Here is a 12091-nt window from a genome sequence, read left to right as displayed (position 1 = left end):
AAAATATAAAAAAATATAAATGTAAATGTGCAGGTCAGTACAGGTTAGTATGTTGTTGACTTAAATAGTAATAAGAGGAATGTGCAAAAAGAATGTGCAAAATGTTGTACAGGGTATTTAAATAGCAGCAATATGAGGTAGAGAAACATTATGAATAGCTATTGATATGGTGGTATATACATGGAGTCATGTGATGTTATGACACAGAGTTAGAGTTTAGGAGCCTGATGGCCTGGGGGAAGAAGCTCCGCCTAAGTCGCTCAGTTTTTGCCATCAGGCTACGGAAGCGCTTACCAGATGGAAGGAAAGTGAATAGATGGTTACCAGGGGGATTTGAGTCCTTGATTATTTTGACAGCTCTATTTTTGCAGCGTTTGAGGTAGATGTCCTGCAGAGAGGGGAGAGCAGACCCTGAGATGCGCTCAGCTAAGCGCACAACTCTCTGTAGTGCTTTGCAGTCCTGATTGGAGCTGTTTCCATACCACACTGAGATGCACTGAGTCAATACACTTTCTATGGTCCCTGAATAGAAAGTTTTCAGGATTGCTGGTGAGACCCTGAATTTCCTCAACTGTCGCAGATGGTACAGTCGTTGCCTGGCTTTCTTAACCTGTGTTTGGATGTGTGTAGTCCAAGTCAGGTTCTCGGAGATGTTTACACCGAGGTACTTGAAGCTACTCACCCTCTCCACAGGGGTCCCACTGATCATAAGAGGAGTGTAGGGCTGCTGCTGTCTCTTCCTATAGTCCATGATCAGCTCTTTAGTTTTGCTCACATTCAGAGAGAGACAGTTGTCCTGGCACCAAGATGTGAGTCTCTCTACCTCATCCAAGTATGCGGTCTCATCGTTGTTGGAGATGAGGCCCAGAACCACAGTATCATCAGCAAATTTGATAATAGATGTGGAGCTGTGAGAGGACACGCAGTCATGCGTATAGAGAGAGTAGAGCAGAGGACACAGCCCTGTGGGGCTCCTACGTTGAGGGTGATGGAGTTTGAGGTGAACTGGCCAACTTTCACCACTTGAGGTCTGCCGGTGAGGTAGTACTTGTAGTGGGTTCGTGGAAATTTCCCCATGTAAATAAACTGCCATTGGGCAAATAATGGGTTCGAGGGATCGTAGGGTGGATTTGGATCCTTTTTTCCCATTATTTAACTGGCCAATGGGACGGGTCAACTTACCCCCCTTTTCCGAGGGAATTCCGGAGTAATCTGGGTTTGGACATCTATAGGGGGCGATGTTGACCTTCTGATGTACCCCCCCCACCCTGCCACGAACCCTTTATTTGTCCTTTTGCCATTATTTTGCTGGGTAAAAGGGGTTGTCGCTCCCAAAACCCTACTATTTGTCCATGCTCCCATTAAATGAATGGGCATGGGTGGGATTCGCATCCCAGCGAGCTCCTATTTGTCCAACGCCCTACTGGTTCCATGGGCGGACCCCCGGTCCCACGAAACCACTATTTGTCCATTTCGCCACATTGGGTGCGGCACATAGGGGGGCCCCACGAACCCCGCTGTAAAGTTTGGGACCCCTGGGACGTTTCTGAAAAAATCCCACTTGCCATTTATTTGAATGGGTTCGGCCTAGCGGTTTCGTGGACACTGCTCGCCAGGGTCCTATCGAGCCGAAATTGGACTCTTTGGACTCGAGGGGACCCCCTCGTCCGGGCGGAAAAGTCTGGTGACCGTATGACCTTGTTTGGGGGTCAAAAGGTCAAAAGAGGGAGCGCGCGTCCACCAAACCGTTACACGTTTAAATGGGAAGCGGGACGTCTCCCGTTCGGAGACGATAGGTAGTAGGACACTGAGATTTGAGATTCTTGCACCTCAGGGGCCCTCACTCACGGCCCCGAAGCACGAATCCAAAGGACCTCGGGAAAAAAGTGACTCGCCCTAGGGCCCCGCGCTTTTGGCGGCTCACTCGGGGGGCCCCAGCAGCCACCCTGTCGAATTTCGGGCCCCTGGGACGTTTCTGAAAAAATCCCACTTGCCATTTATTTGAATGGGTTCGGCCTAGCGGTTTCGTGGACACTGCTCGCCAGGGTTTCGAGTCGGTTTTCGATGTCGAGTTTCGGGCCAATTCAATTGAATTGAACGTTTTATGTACTCTAATGTACATGGGGCCACTGGGTGGTGTTCCATGGGCACTAAACTGTAGGTATTACACAATATTTTCATTGCAGTTATGAAATTTGACATGTTACTGTACCGTCCACGGACCATCTACGGAGGCACCGTCAAATAAGTTACAGGTGGTCATGCACCATATGTGGTGAAGTTCACCAAAATCCAACTCCAAATTCCAACGTCAGAGACAATCATTTTTATGCAAATTATACAGTATTATGACAAGAAACTGACATGAATGGGTTCCGCTGAGCGTGCTGAGTACAGTAGATGTGTTTTCATTAACAATATTGCACATATTTACGTGTCCACGAAAGCAGTATGAAGGGCCAGCTGAATAAATTAGAAATGGACATTTTCACATGAAAAAATGTCCATTTCCAATTTATTCAGCGGGCCCTAAATACTGCTTCCGTGGACATTTATTTTTATGCAAATTATACAGTATAATGGAATGGAACTGACATGAATGGGTTCCGCTGAGCGTGCTGAGTACAGTAGAGGTGTTTTCATCAACAATATTGCACATATTTACGTGTCCACGAAAGCAGTATGAAGGGCCAGCTGAATAAATTGAAAATGGACATTTTCACATGAAACAAATGTCCATTTCCAATTTATTCAGCGGGCCCTAAGTACTGATTCCGTGGACATTTATTTTTATGCAAATTATACATTATTATGGAATGGAACTGACATGAATGGGTTCCGCTGAGCGTGCTGAGTACATTAGAGGTGTTTTCATCAACAATATTGCACATATTTACGTGTCCACGAAAGCAGTATGAAGGGCCAGCTGAATAAATTGAAAATGGACATTTTCACATAAAAAAATGTCCATTTCCAATTTATTCAGTGGACCCTACGTACTGCTTCCGTGGACATTTATTTTTATGCAAAATAAGATATTTTTTTTGCTCTAACGTACATGGGGCTGCTGGGTGGTGTTCCCTGGGCACTAAACTGTAGGTATTACACAATAATTTCATTGCAGTTATGAAATATGACATGTTACTGTACCGTCCACGGACCATCTATGGAGACACCGTCAAATAAGTTACAGATGGTCATGCACCATATGTGGTGAAGTTCACCAAAATCCAACTCCAAATTCCAACGTCAGAGACAATCAATAATTTTTATGCAAATTATACAGTATTATGGAATGGAACTGACATGAATGGGTTCCGCTGAGCGTGCTGAGTACAGTAGATGTGTTTTCATTAACAATATTGCACATATTTACGTCCACGAAAGCAGTATGAAGGGCCAGCTGAATAAATTGAAAATGGACATTTTCACATGAAAAAATGTCCATTGCCAATTTATTCAGCGGGCCCTAAGTACTGCTTCCGTGGACATTTATTTTTATGCAAATTATACAGTATTATGGAATGGAACTGCCATGAATGGGTTCCGCTGAGCGTGCTGAGTACAGTAGAGGTGTTTTCATCAACAATATTGCACATATTTACGTGTCCACGAAAGCAGTATGAAGGGCCAGCTGAATAAATTGAAAATGGACATTTTCACATGAAACAAATGTCCATTTCCAATTTATTCAGCGGGCCCTAAGTACTGATTCCGTGGACATTTATTTTTATGCAAATTATACAGTATTATGGAATGGAACTGACATGAATGGGTTCCGCTGAGCGTGCTGAGTACATTAGAGGTGTTTTCATCAACAATATTGCACATATTTACGTGTCCACGAAAGCAGTATGAAGGGCCAGCTGAATAAATTGAAAATGGACATTTTCACATGAAAAAATGTCCATTTCCAATTTATTCAGCGGACCCTACGTACTGCTTCCGTGGACGTTTATTTTTATGCAAAATAAGATATTTTTTGTGCTCTAATGTACATGGGGCTGCTGGGTGGTGTTCCCTGGGCACTAAACTGTAGGTATTACACAATAATTTCATTGCAGTTATGAAATATGACATGTTACTGTACCATCCACGGACCATCTATGGAGACACCGTCAAATAAGTTACAGATGGTCATGCACCATATGTGGTGAAGTTCACCAAAATCCAACTCCAAATTCCAACGTCAGAGACAATCAATAATTTTTATGCAAATTATACAGTATTATGGAATGGAACTGGCATGAATGGGTTCCGCTGAGCGTGCTGAGTACAGTAGATGCGTTTTCATTAACAATATTGCACATATTTACGTTTCCACGAAAGCAGTATGAAGGGCCAGCTGATTAAATTGAAAATGGACATTTTCACATGAAAAAATGTCCATTTCCAATTTATTCAGCGGGCCCTAAGTACTGCTTCCGTGGACATTTATTTTTATGCAAATTATACAGTATTATGGAATCGAACTGACATGAATGGGTTCCGCTGAGCGTGCTGAGTACAGTAGATGTGTTTTCATTAACAATATTGCACATATTTATGTGTCCACTGAAGCAGTATGAAGGGCCAGCTGAATAAATTGAAAATGGACATTTTCACATGAAGAAATGTCCATTTCCAATTTATTCTGCGGGCCCTACGTACTGCTTCCATGGACATTCATTTTTATGCAAAATAAGATATTTTTTGTGCTCTAATGTACATGGGGCTGCTGGGTGGTGTTCCCTGGGCACTAAACTGTAGGTATTACACAATAATGTCATTGCAGTTATGAAATATGACGTGTTACTGTACAGTCCACGGACCATCTATGGAGCCACTGTCAAATAAGTTACAGGTGGTCATGCACCATATGTGGTGAAGTTGACCAAAATCCAACTCCAAATTCCAACATCAGAGACAATAATTGTTAGGCAAATTATACAGTATTATGGCATGGAACTGACATGAATGGGTTTTGCTGAGCGTGCTGAGTACAGTAGATGTGTTTTCATAAACAATATTGCACATATTTACGTGTCCACGATGCTTTGATGCACCCACGGTTTCTGGTTGGAGAATGTCCTTATCGTTATTGTTTCTGTAGCTTGCTCGGTTAGCGTGTTTACAAAGCTCAATGCTACATCCGTGAACTCGCTGATGTCAGAAGAACTCGCCCGGAACATGTCCCAGTCGATGTCATCAAGAGCCGCCTGCAGCATAGCCTCTGAGTGGGAGGACCACTAGGCGTCACTACTCTCTGCACCGGAGGTTCCTGAACGAGCCTTTGTTTGTATCCCGGCATGGTCCGATTTGCCAAAAGCCGGTAGTGAGCGGGCTTTGTAGGCATTCTTGAACTGAGTGTAGCAATGATCCAGTGTGTTTGGTCCTCTAGTTGGACAGGATACATGTTGATGAAAGTTCGGCATGACCTGCTTGAGGTTGGCTTTGTTAAAGTCCCCCACGATGATGAAGGCAGCGTCAGGTTGTTTGTTGATGTAGCCGCTGAGCACATCGTGAAGTTTAGACAAAGCCAGGCCGGTGTCTGCCTGTGGTGGAATGTACACAGCAGTAACAATGATCGATGAAAACTCCCGGGGCAGATAAAATGGTCGGCAAGTAATGGAAAGATGTTCCAGATGAGGCGAGCAGGAACGTGACAGAATGGAGATATTCCTGGGATCACACCATTTCTTGTTAATCATGAAACACACTCCTCCACCCCTGGATTTACCAGCCTCTGCTGTTCTGTCCGTCCGAAAAACAGAGAAGTTCTCACTGGGCATTACAGCAGTGTCCGGGACCATGGACGAAAGCCACGTTTCTGACAAACAAAGGATGTTGCAGTCCCTTATGGAAGGATTCCCGTTGGAAACTAATCCTGGCTTTAAGATCGTCCATCTTATTCTCCAAGGATTGGACATTTGCGAGTAGAATGCTCGGGAGAGGAGGACAGTGAGCCCTTTTCCTGAGTCTCTCTCGAATTCCAGCGCGTTTCCCGCGGTGTTTCTTGATCCGGCGCCTCGGGGGGTTATTGTTCATCTCCGCGTTCCGAAGAATATCCAGAGGCCATGAAGGATTCCTGGATAAAGTGTCCTGAAACAGGTTGGTGTAGCGGTTTCCAATGTCCAAAAGCGTTTCTATGTTGTAGGTGATCAGTGCCGACGTAAAATGTGTAAAAAGAGAAAGTAAAAGTAAGTAAAAAAGTAAGTTAAAGCTAAATCTCAGCAGAGCGGCCCGAACGGCGTCCGAACACAGCGGCGCCATTTTATAGATATGAGATCCATCAGGAAATCCACTTACTTCATTACGCTGCGTGTCAATGCAAGGCTTTTCTTTTTTGTGTGCAGAGCCCTTCACCGGAGGTGAGGTAAATCCATGATTTATTAACCTATCGATTTAATTTTTATGAAACTATCACGTTTAGGCTATATTTCAAATCCACTGGTTACAACTGAAAGCCAAACTCAGAAATAACATGTGATTCGAGTCGATTCGGGTTGAGTACGGATTTTAGGACCCGAGAAGACCTCTACTTCAGTGATGTGTGCAAATCCACTAAACCTGAATGGCACACACACACCTGGACAGAATATGAGTGACCATAGGACTTCATATCAGCTTGTCATCATGTTGTTGAAGAATCCCACAAGGACACTGATAATGCCATGCAGCCACAACAAACTTGGCTAGTAGAAACAATTCCGGCTGAGCCCTGCCCACAGAGCTCATCACAGACAGACTGCGACGTATTACAACAGCTCCAAGACTCAGCACCCAAGGACGACTTTCTGGAAAACAGCCAGAGAAGCCAGTACAACATATCACAGCCACTGGAAATACCAGAGCCAGAGCCCCGCTCACCAGACACACTTTCCCTCTCTCCAGCATCTACACTTCTAAGCTTCTCACAGAAAATGGAGGAACTGGTATATGCTAGGACCAAACTCTCCCACTCTTTCGCTGTGTTGTATTACAAATTTATTAAATGTTTAATTTAGGTTCCAATACAATAGTATATAAACTGAGAAAGTTTAGTAGACTGAATTTAGCATTTGAGGCATAGATGATGATATTCAAAGAAGATTAAGTCAAGCAATCCAGGTGTCTGACATTAACCTTTTGTCTTTATGTACCTCCTGAACAGTGTCATTGTCCCAAGTTAAGATATGATAATGTGAAGGTATGGGTGATACTGTCAGGCTGATTGGATTAGCACCTATGCATTAGAATCACACTGTTATGCTGATGATGTCAGGGCTGGGGAAATTCTGGTAATGGGCCTATTCCTGTACTGCATTTGCATGCTTTGTTTAGATTGTCTCCACCTCTATGTATCCCTCCCTCTCGAAAGGTATAAACTGTACTGTGCTGAGATATAGTCAGACTTGGATGACTACAGCGGCGCACAGCTAGTTCTCAATAAAGAGTAACTTCTGCTTATATATATATAAGATATCCCAACGTATCCTGGTCTCTGCTTTGACGAAGGAAAAGTTTCCAACAGCTGCAAGCCCCCAGATATCAACTACAAAATGGCGGGCCCCACAACCACCAAAGCCTTTGGACCCAGCTCATCCTCCTCCTCCTGTGAGAGCACTTTGATCGCTGCCACAACGCCAGGGCCCAAACCCGCATCCATCGGCTGTAGGTGAACCAAAAACAACTAATAGCTACTCTCAGTGATGTGTGTCTGGTCCCCACTATGATAGCAGCAATAGTAGTAATAGTATCATAGTAAGCACTATGATAGCTTTCTCTATCTCTGTTTTATCACGTGATAGAAAGTCTAAGGCCTTCTCAAGCCGTACGGCTGACCCATTTAATCTGCGACCTATAATGCTTCAAACTAAGATTGCTGAGACACAAAATAATGCCACCAAGTTAGCATTTTTAAACATTCGCTCGCTAAAAATAAATCATTTCTGATCAATGACTTAATAACCACAAACAACCTGGATTTTATGTTTCTAACTGAAACATGGCTAGAAGACCTAAATGAAACAGCCCCTCCTAACTTTAATTTTACAAGTGTCTGCAGAACTGTTAGGAGAGGTGGAGGTGTAGCTGCTCTTTTTAAAGATGTCTATCAATGCAAGCAAGTATCATTTGGTCAGTACTTGTCAGTATTGTGCTGAAAGGTGCTCCGCGTACTCTGTTTATCATTATTTACAGGCCTCCAAAATATTCTCCAGACTTTGTTAATGATTTCACAGAACTGTTATCAATGATTTCCTCAGAGTTTGACTGTTTTGCTATTGCAGGGGATTTCAATATTCACATAGATAATGCAGAAATAAAAACTACTAAAGAAATTATAACTGCTTTAAACACTTTTGAACTGATTCAGCATGTGCATGTACCCCCACACAATCATGGACACACTCTAGATTTACTCATCAGTAGAGGTCTAAACATTTCATCCATTGTTATTAACGATGCAGCACTATTTGATCACTTCTGTATTTTCTTTGATATATTGATCTCTGTTACCACGGAATCTAGATCTGTCTCTATCAGAAAGAGATACATTAACAAGAACACTAGTGTGCTATTTATGAAGGCTATATCTTTAACACCAAGTATTTGTCATAATACTTCATGTAAGGTCGCAAGAAAATGTTTTGTTGTATTTATTTAGAAATACTTTTGATAATAGTTGGATAAATGTATAGCCTACTGGGATTGAAACTATGTGGCTTGGTAAACGTTTTATTGCCAGTATAAAGGGTGATAATGGCTGAAAAAAAAAAAGAATAATAAGGATTATGTCTCATACTTTGCGGAGATGTGAAAGGTTCGGTTTTCCTTAAACTAGTTTGTCATGCATTTCTTTATTTTAACACATTTACAGGAAAATTCTAGTATTTTAAATTTGCAATTAATCGTGATTAAAAAAAAATAATATTTTTTTTGCATGTTTGTCACACTTTAATGTTTCAGATTATCAAACAAATTTAAATATTAATCAAAGATAACACAAGTAAACACAACATGCAGTTTTTAAATGAAGGGTTTTTTTATGAAGGGAAAACAAAATCCAAACCCACATGGCCCTGTTTGCCCCCACCCGTTAAAACATAACTGTGGTTTATCACACCTGAGTTCAGTTTCTCTAGCCACACCTAGGCCTGATTACTGCCACACCTGTTCGCAATAAAGAAATCACTTAAATAGGACCTGTCTGACAAAGTGAAGTAGACCAAAAGATCCTCAAAAGCTACACATCATGTTGAGATCCAAAGAAATTCAGGAACAAATGAGAAGAAGTAATTGAGATCTATCAGTCTGGAAAAGGTTATAAAGCCATTTCTAAAGCTTTGGGACTCCAGCGAACCACAGTGAGAGCCATTAGAAAAGAGATCCACCATAAGAAAGAGACTGGGCAAAAATGGTCTGCATGGCAGAGTTCCAAGTCGAAAACCGCTGCTGAGCAAAAAGAACACAAAGGCTCGTCTCAGTTTTGCCAGAGAACATCTTGATAATTCCCAAGACTTTTGGGAAAATACTCTGTGGACTGACGAGACAAAAGTTGAACTTTTTGGAAGGTGCGTGTCCCATTACATCTGGCGTAAAAGTAACACAGCATTTCAGAAAAAGAACATCATACCAACAGTAAAATAGGGTGGTGATAGTGTGATGGTCTGGGGCTGTTTTGCTGCTTCAGGACCTGGGAGACTTGCTGTGATAAATGGAACCATGAATTCAGCTGTCTACCAAAAAATCCTGAAGGACAATGTCCGGCCATCTGTTCATGACCTCAAGCTAAAGCGAACTTGGGTTCAGGACAATGATCCAAAACACACCAGCAAATCCACCTCTGAATGGCTGAAGAAAAACAAAATGAAGACTTTGGAGTGGTCTAGTCAAAGTCCTGACCTGAATCCTATTCAGATGCTGTGGCATGACCTTAAAAAGGTGGTTCATGCTCGAAAACCCTCCAATGTGGCTGAATTACAACAATTCTGCCAAGAAGAGTGGGCCAAAATTCCTCCACAGCGCTGTAACAGACTCATTGCAAGTTATCGCAAACGCTTGATTGCAGTTGTTGCTGCTAAGGGTGGCCCCCAACCAGTTATTAGGTTTAGGGGGCAAGCACTTTTTCACACAGGGCCATGTGGGTTTGGATTTTTTTTTTTCCTTCATAATAAAAAACTTAATTCAAAAACTGCATGTTGTGTTTACTTGTGTTATCTTTGATTAATATTTAAATTAGTTTGATGATCTGAAACATTAAAGTGTGACAAACATGCAAAAAAATAAAAAGGGCCAACACTTTTTCACACCACTATATATATATATATATATATATATATATATATATATATATTTATTTTTTTTATTTATTTTTTTTTTAAATGCGAAGCTTAAAATTAACTGCCACTTCATATAATAGTTATATTAATATATTATATGAATTATAAACATTTACAATTTCTATACTATAAATATAATAAGTAGCAGCAAGTCAAGCAATTTTGTCTCTAAACTTCTTTGAGTGTGAACTGTTTTAATTTGGAGCGAGAGATACAGGGGAGTGATTGGTCCAGTTTGGAGAATAGAAACCAGAATAAAACCTGCTCTGGAGCAGGGTAGCTGTGTAGCGTAAATTACCATGGTGATGAAACCTGCTCAAAACCAACCCACCTTAATGAGTCCGAAAACTAATCTAAACTAAACGCGAATTTACCTGGGTAAAAACCGAAACCGGCTTTGTGGAACAGGCCTCTGTTGTCTCAGAAGGAATTAAAATGTATTTTTATTTAGTTATTTATTTATTTTTACCCTTTGAAAATTATTTAGAGTTTGACATCCCATCTTTTTTTCCATCCCATCCTTCCCTATTCAGGGATGGATGAAGGAGTGTATTAGTATTAACTCATATTTGGAGTGTCTCCTGAACTGAATATTATTATTTTTATATATCTCTAGCCACTCTCTTACTCATCAGTAAAAACAGTTTGGGGGGGAAAAAAACAGGAACAGCAATCTCTGATAAATTCTGGCATTCTTTATGTGAGAAAATGTATAAAAAGTCAGTGTGAAACAAGAATTGTTCCTACATTCAAAGCATTCCAGTCTATAAAATTATTCGGCCCTGCAAACTGGGAATACAGAAACTCTTCTCACCTTTCTATCAGGCCAGTTGTACTGGGCAAAGACAGCGTCATATGTTTCCACAGCTCCATCTGTCACCAACATGATGGCTTGACTGCACACACTGCCTCGGCCCGTCTCGTTAAACTGAACACACATACATATTACTTAACAAGGGGTTACAATAAATTAGTTCATGGCAACATGGCAATTAGCAGTAATAGCTAATGTAATACACTTAATTTGTTAAGATTTTTCTTAAAATGTCCGAACTTTGTAGTGGTGTCTGAATTAAATTTATAAAATTGCATCCTTAAATTTGTTCACTTATTCATACCCACAATGATTAAAGGCCTTTCCACACTGAGCGCGAAAAAGCGAAACGAATTTCACACGTAATGACGCGCTAGAATAAAATAACAGCTTCCTATGGGTGCTTCCACACAGACCGCGAACATTCGCGCACCGAAAATGCGAATGTTTTTTTTTTCTGTCCAGTCCGACGAATCTTTTGAGTTTTGCAAAGTGAAAACACGGGCAGTCCAATAAGAGTTGAGCATTACATCACATGACCAGAGCAACTGCTGTTACCCAAAAGGTTGACGCGGTGGCGCTAAAAGCTCAGAAGACTGTATTGAGCACGAGCATAAAAACACAGAAGTAGAGGACTTTTTACGCAAGAGAGAAGAGTGAATGCTGAGTTCTTGTTATTGTTGGTATTTAAGAACAGACTATTCTCACATGTTCTTTATACAGAATAAAATATTAATTCTCCACTGAATCATGTGATCTGACGAGCACCGTCCATTTTCTTCCACAAGCGCGAGTGTTTATGAGTCAAAACTTGTTCATCTAGACCTGTCAATCATGTAATCATATCTCTTGCCCTTCCGTATATAAAAAAAAGAGAGAAATATTTTTCTACACATTCTACACATGAAATATGAAAGCAAATAGACCTATAATTGTGAAGATAGGTTTTCTGTATATGTTTTTATGCAGTTCATGG

At 41.3% G+C, this 12091-nt stretch overlaps 1 protein-coding gene across 3 annotated transcripts in view; it reads right to left on the bottom strand.

Annotated features, from left to right (window-relative positions):
- Nucleotides 1-12091, bottom strand: part of LOC306848563 (voltage-dependent calcium channel subunit alpha-2/delta-3-like) — a 235059-nt gene that overhangs the window by 128190 nt on the left and 94778 nt on the right. For all 3 annotated transcript variants that reach the window (XR_013782255.1, XM_079383198.1, XM_079383197.1), the window contains exon 11: nt 11116-11229. Coding sequence is in view for 2 of the 3 variants with exons in the window: in XM_079383198.1 (XP_079239324.1) it covers nt 11116-11229 (114 nt within the window). In the remaining variant the exon portion in view is untranslated. The remainder of the gene's footprint in view (nt 1-11115; nt 11230-12091) is intronic.

Source organism: Barbus barbus (genome assembly GCF_936440315.1).
Source record: "Barbus barbus genome assembly, chromosome: 28".
NCBI lineage: Eukaryota > Metazoa > Chordata > Actinopteri > Cypriniformes > Cyprinidae > Barbus > Barbus barbus.
Note: the sequence above shows the minus strand (reverse complement) of the source record. Positions and strands in the feature narration are given on the sequence as shown.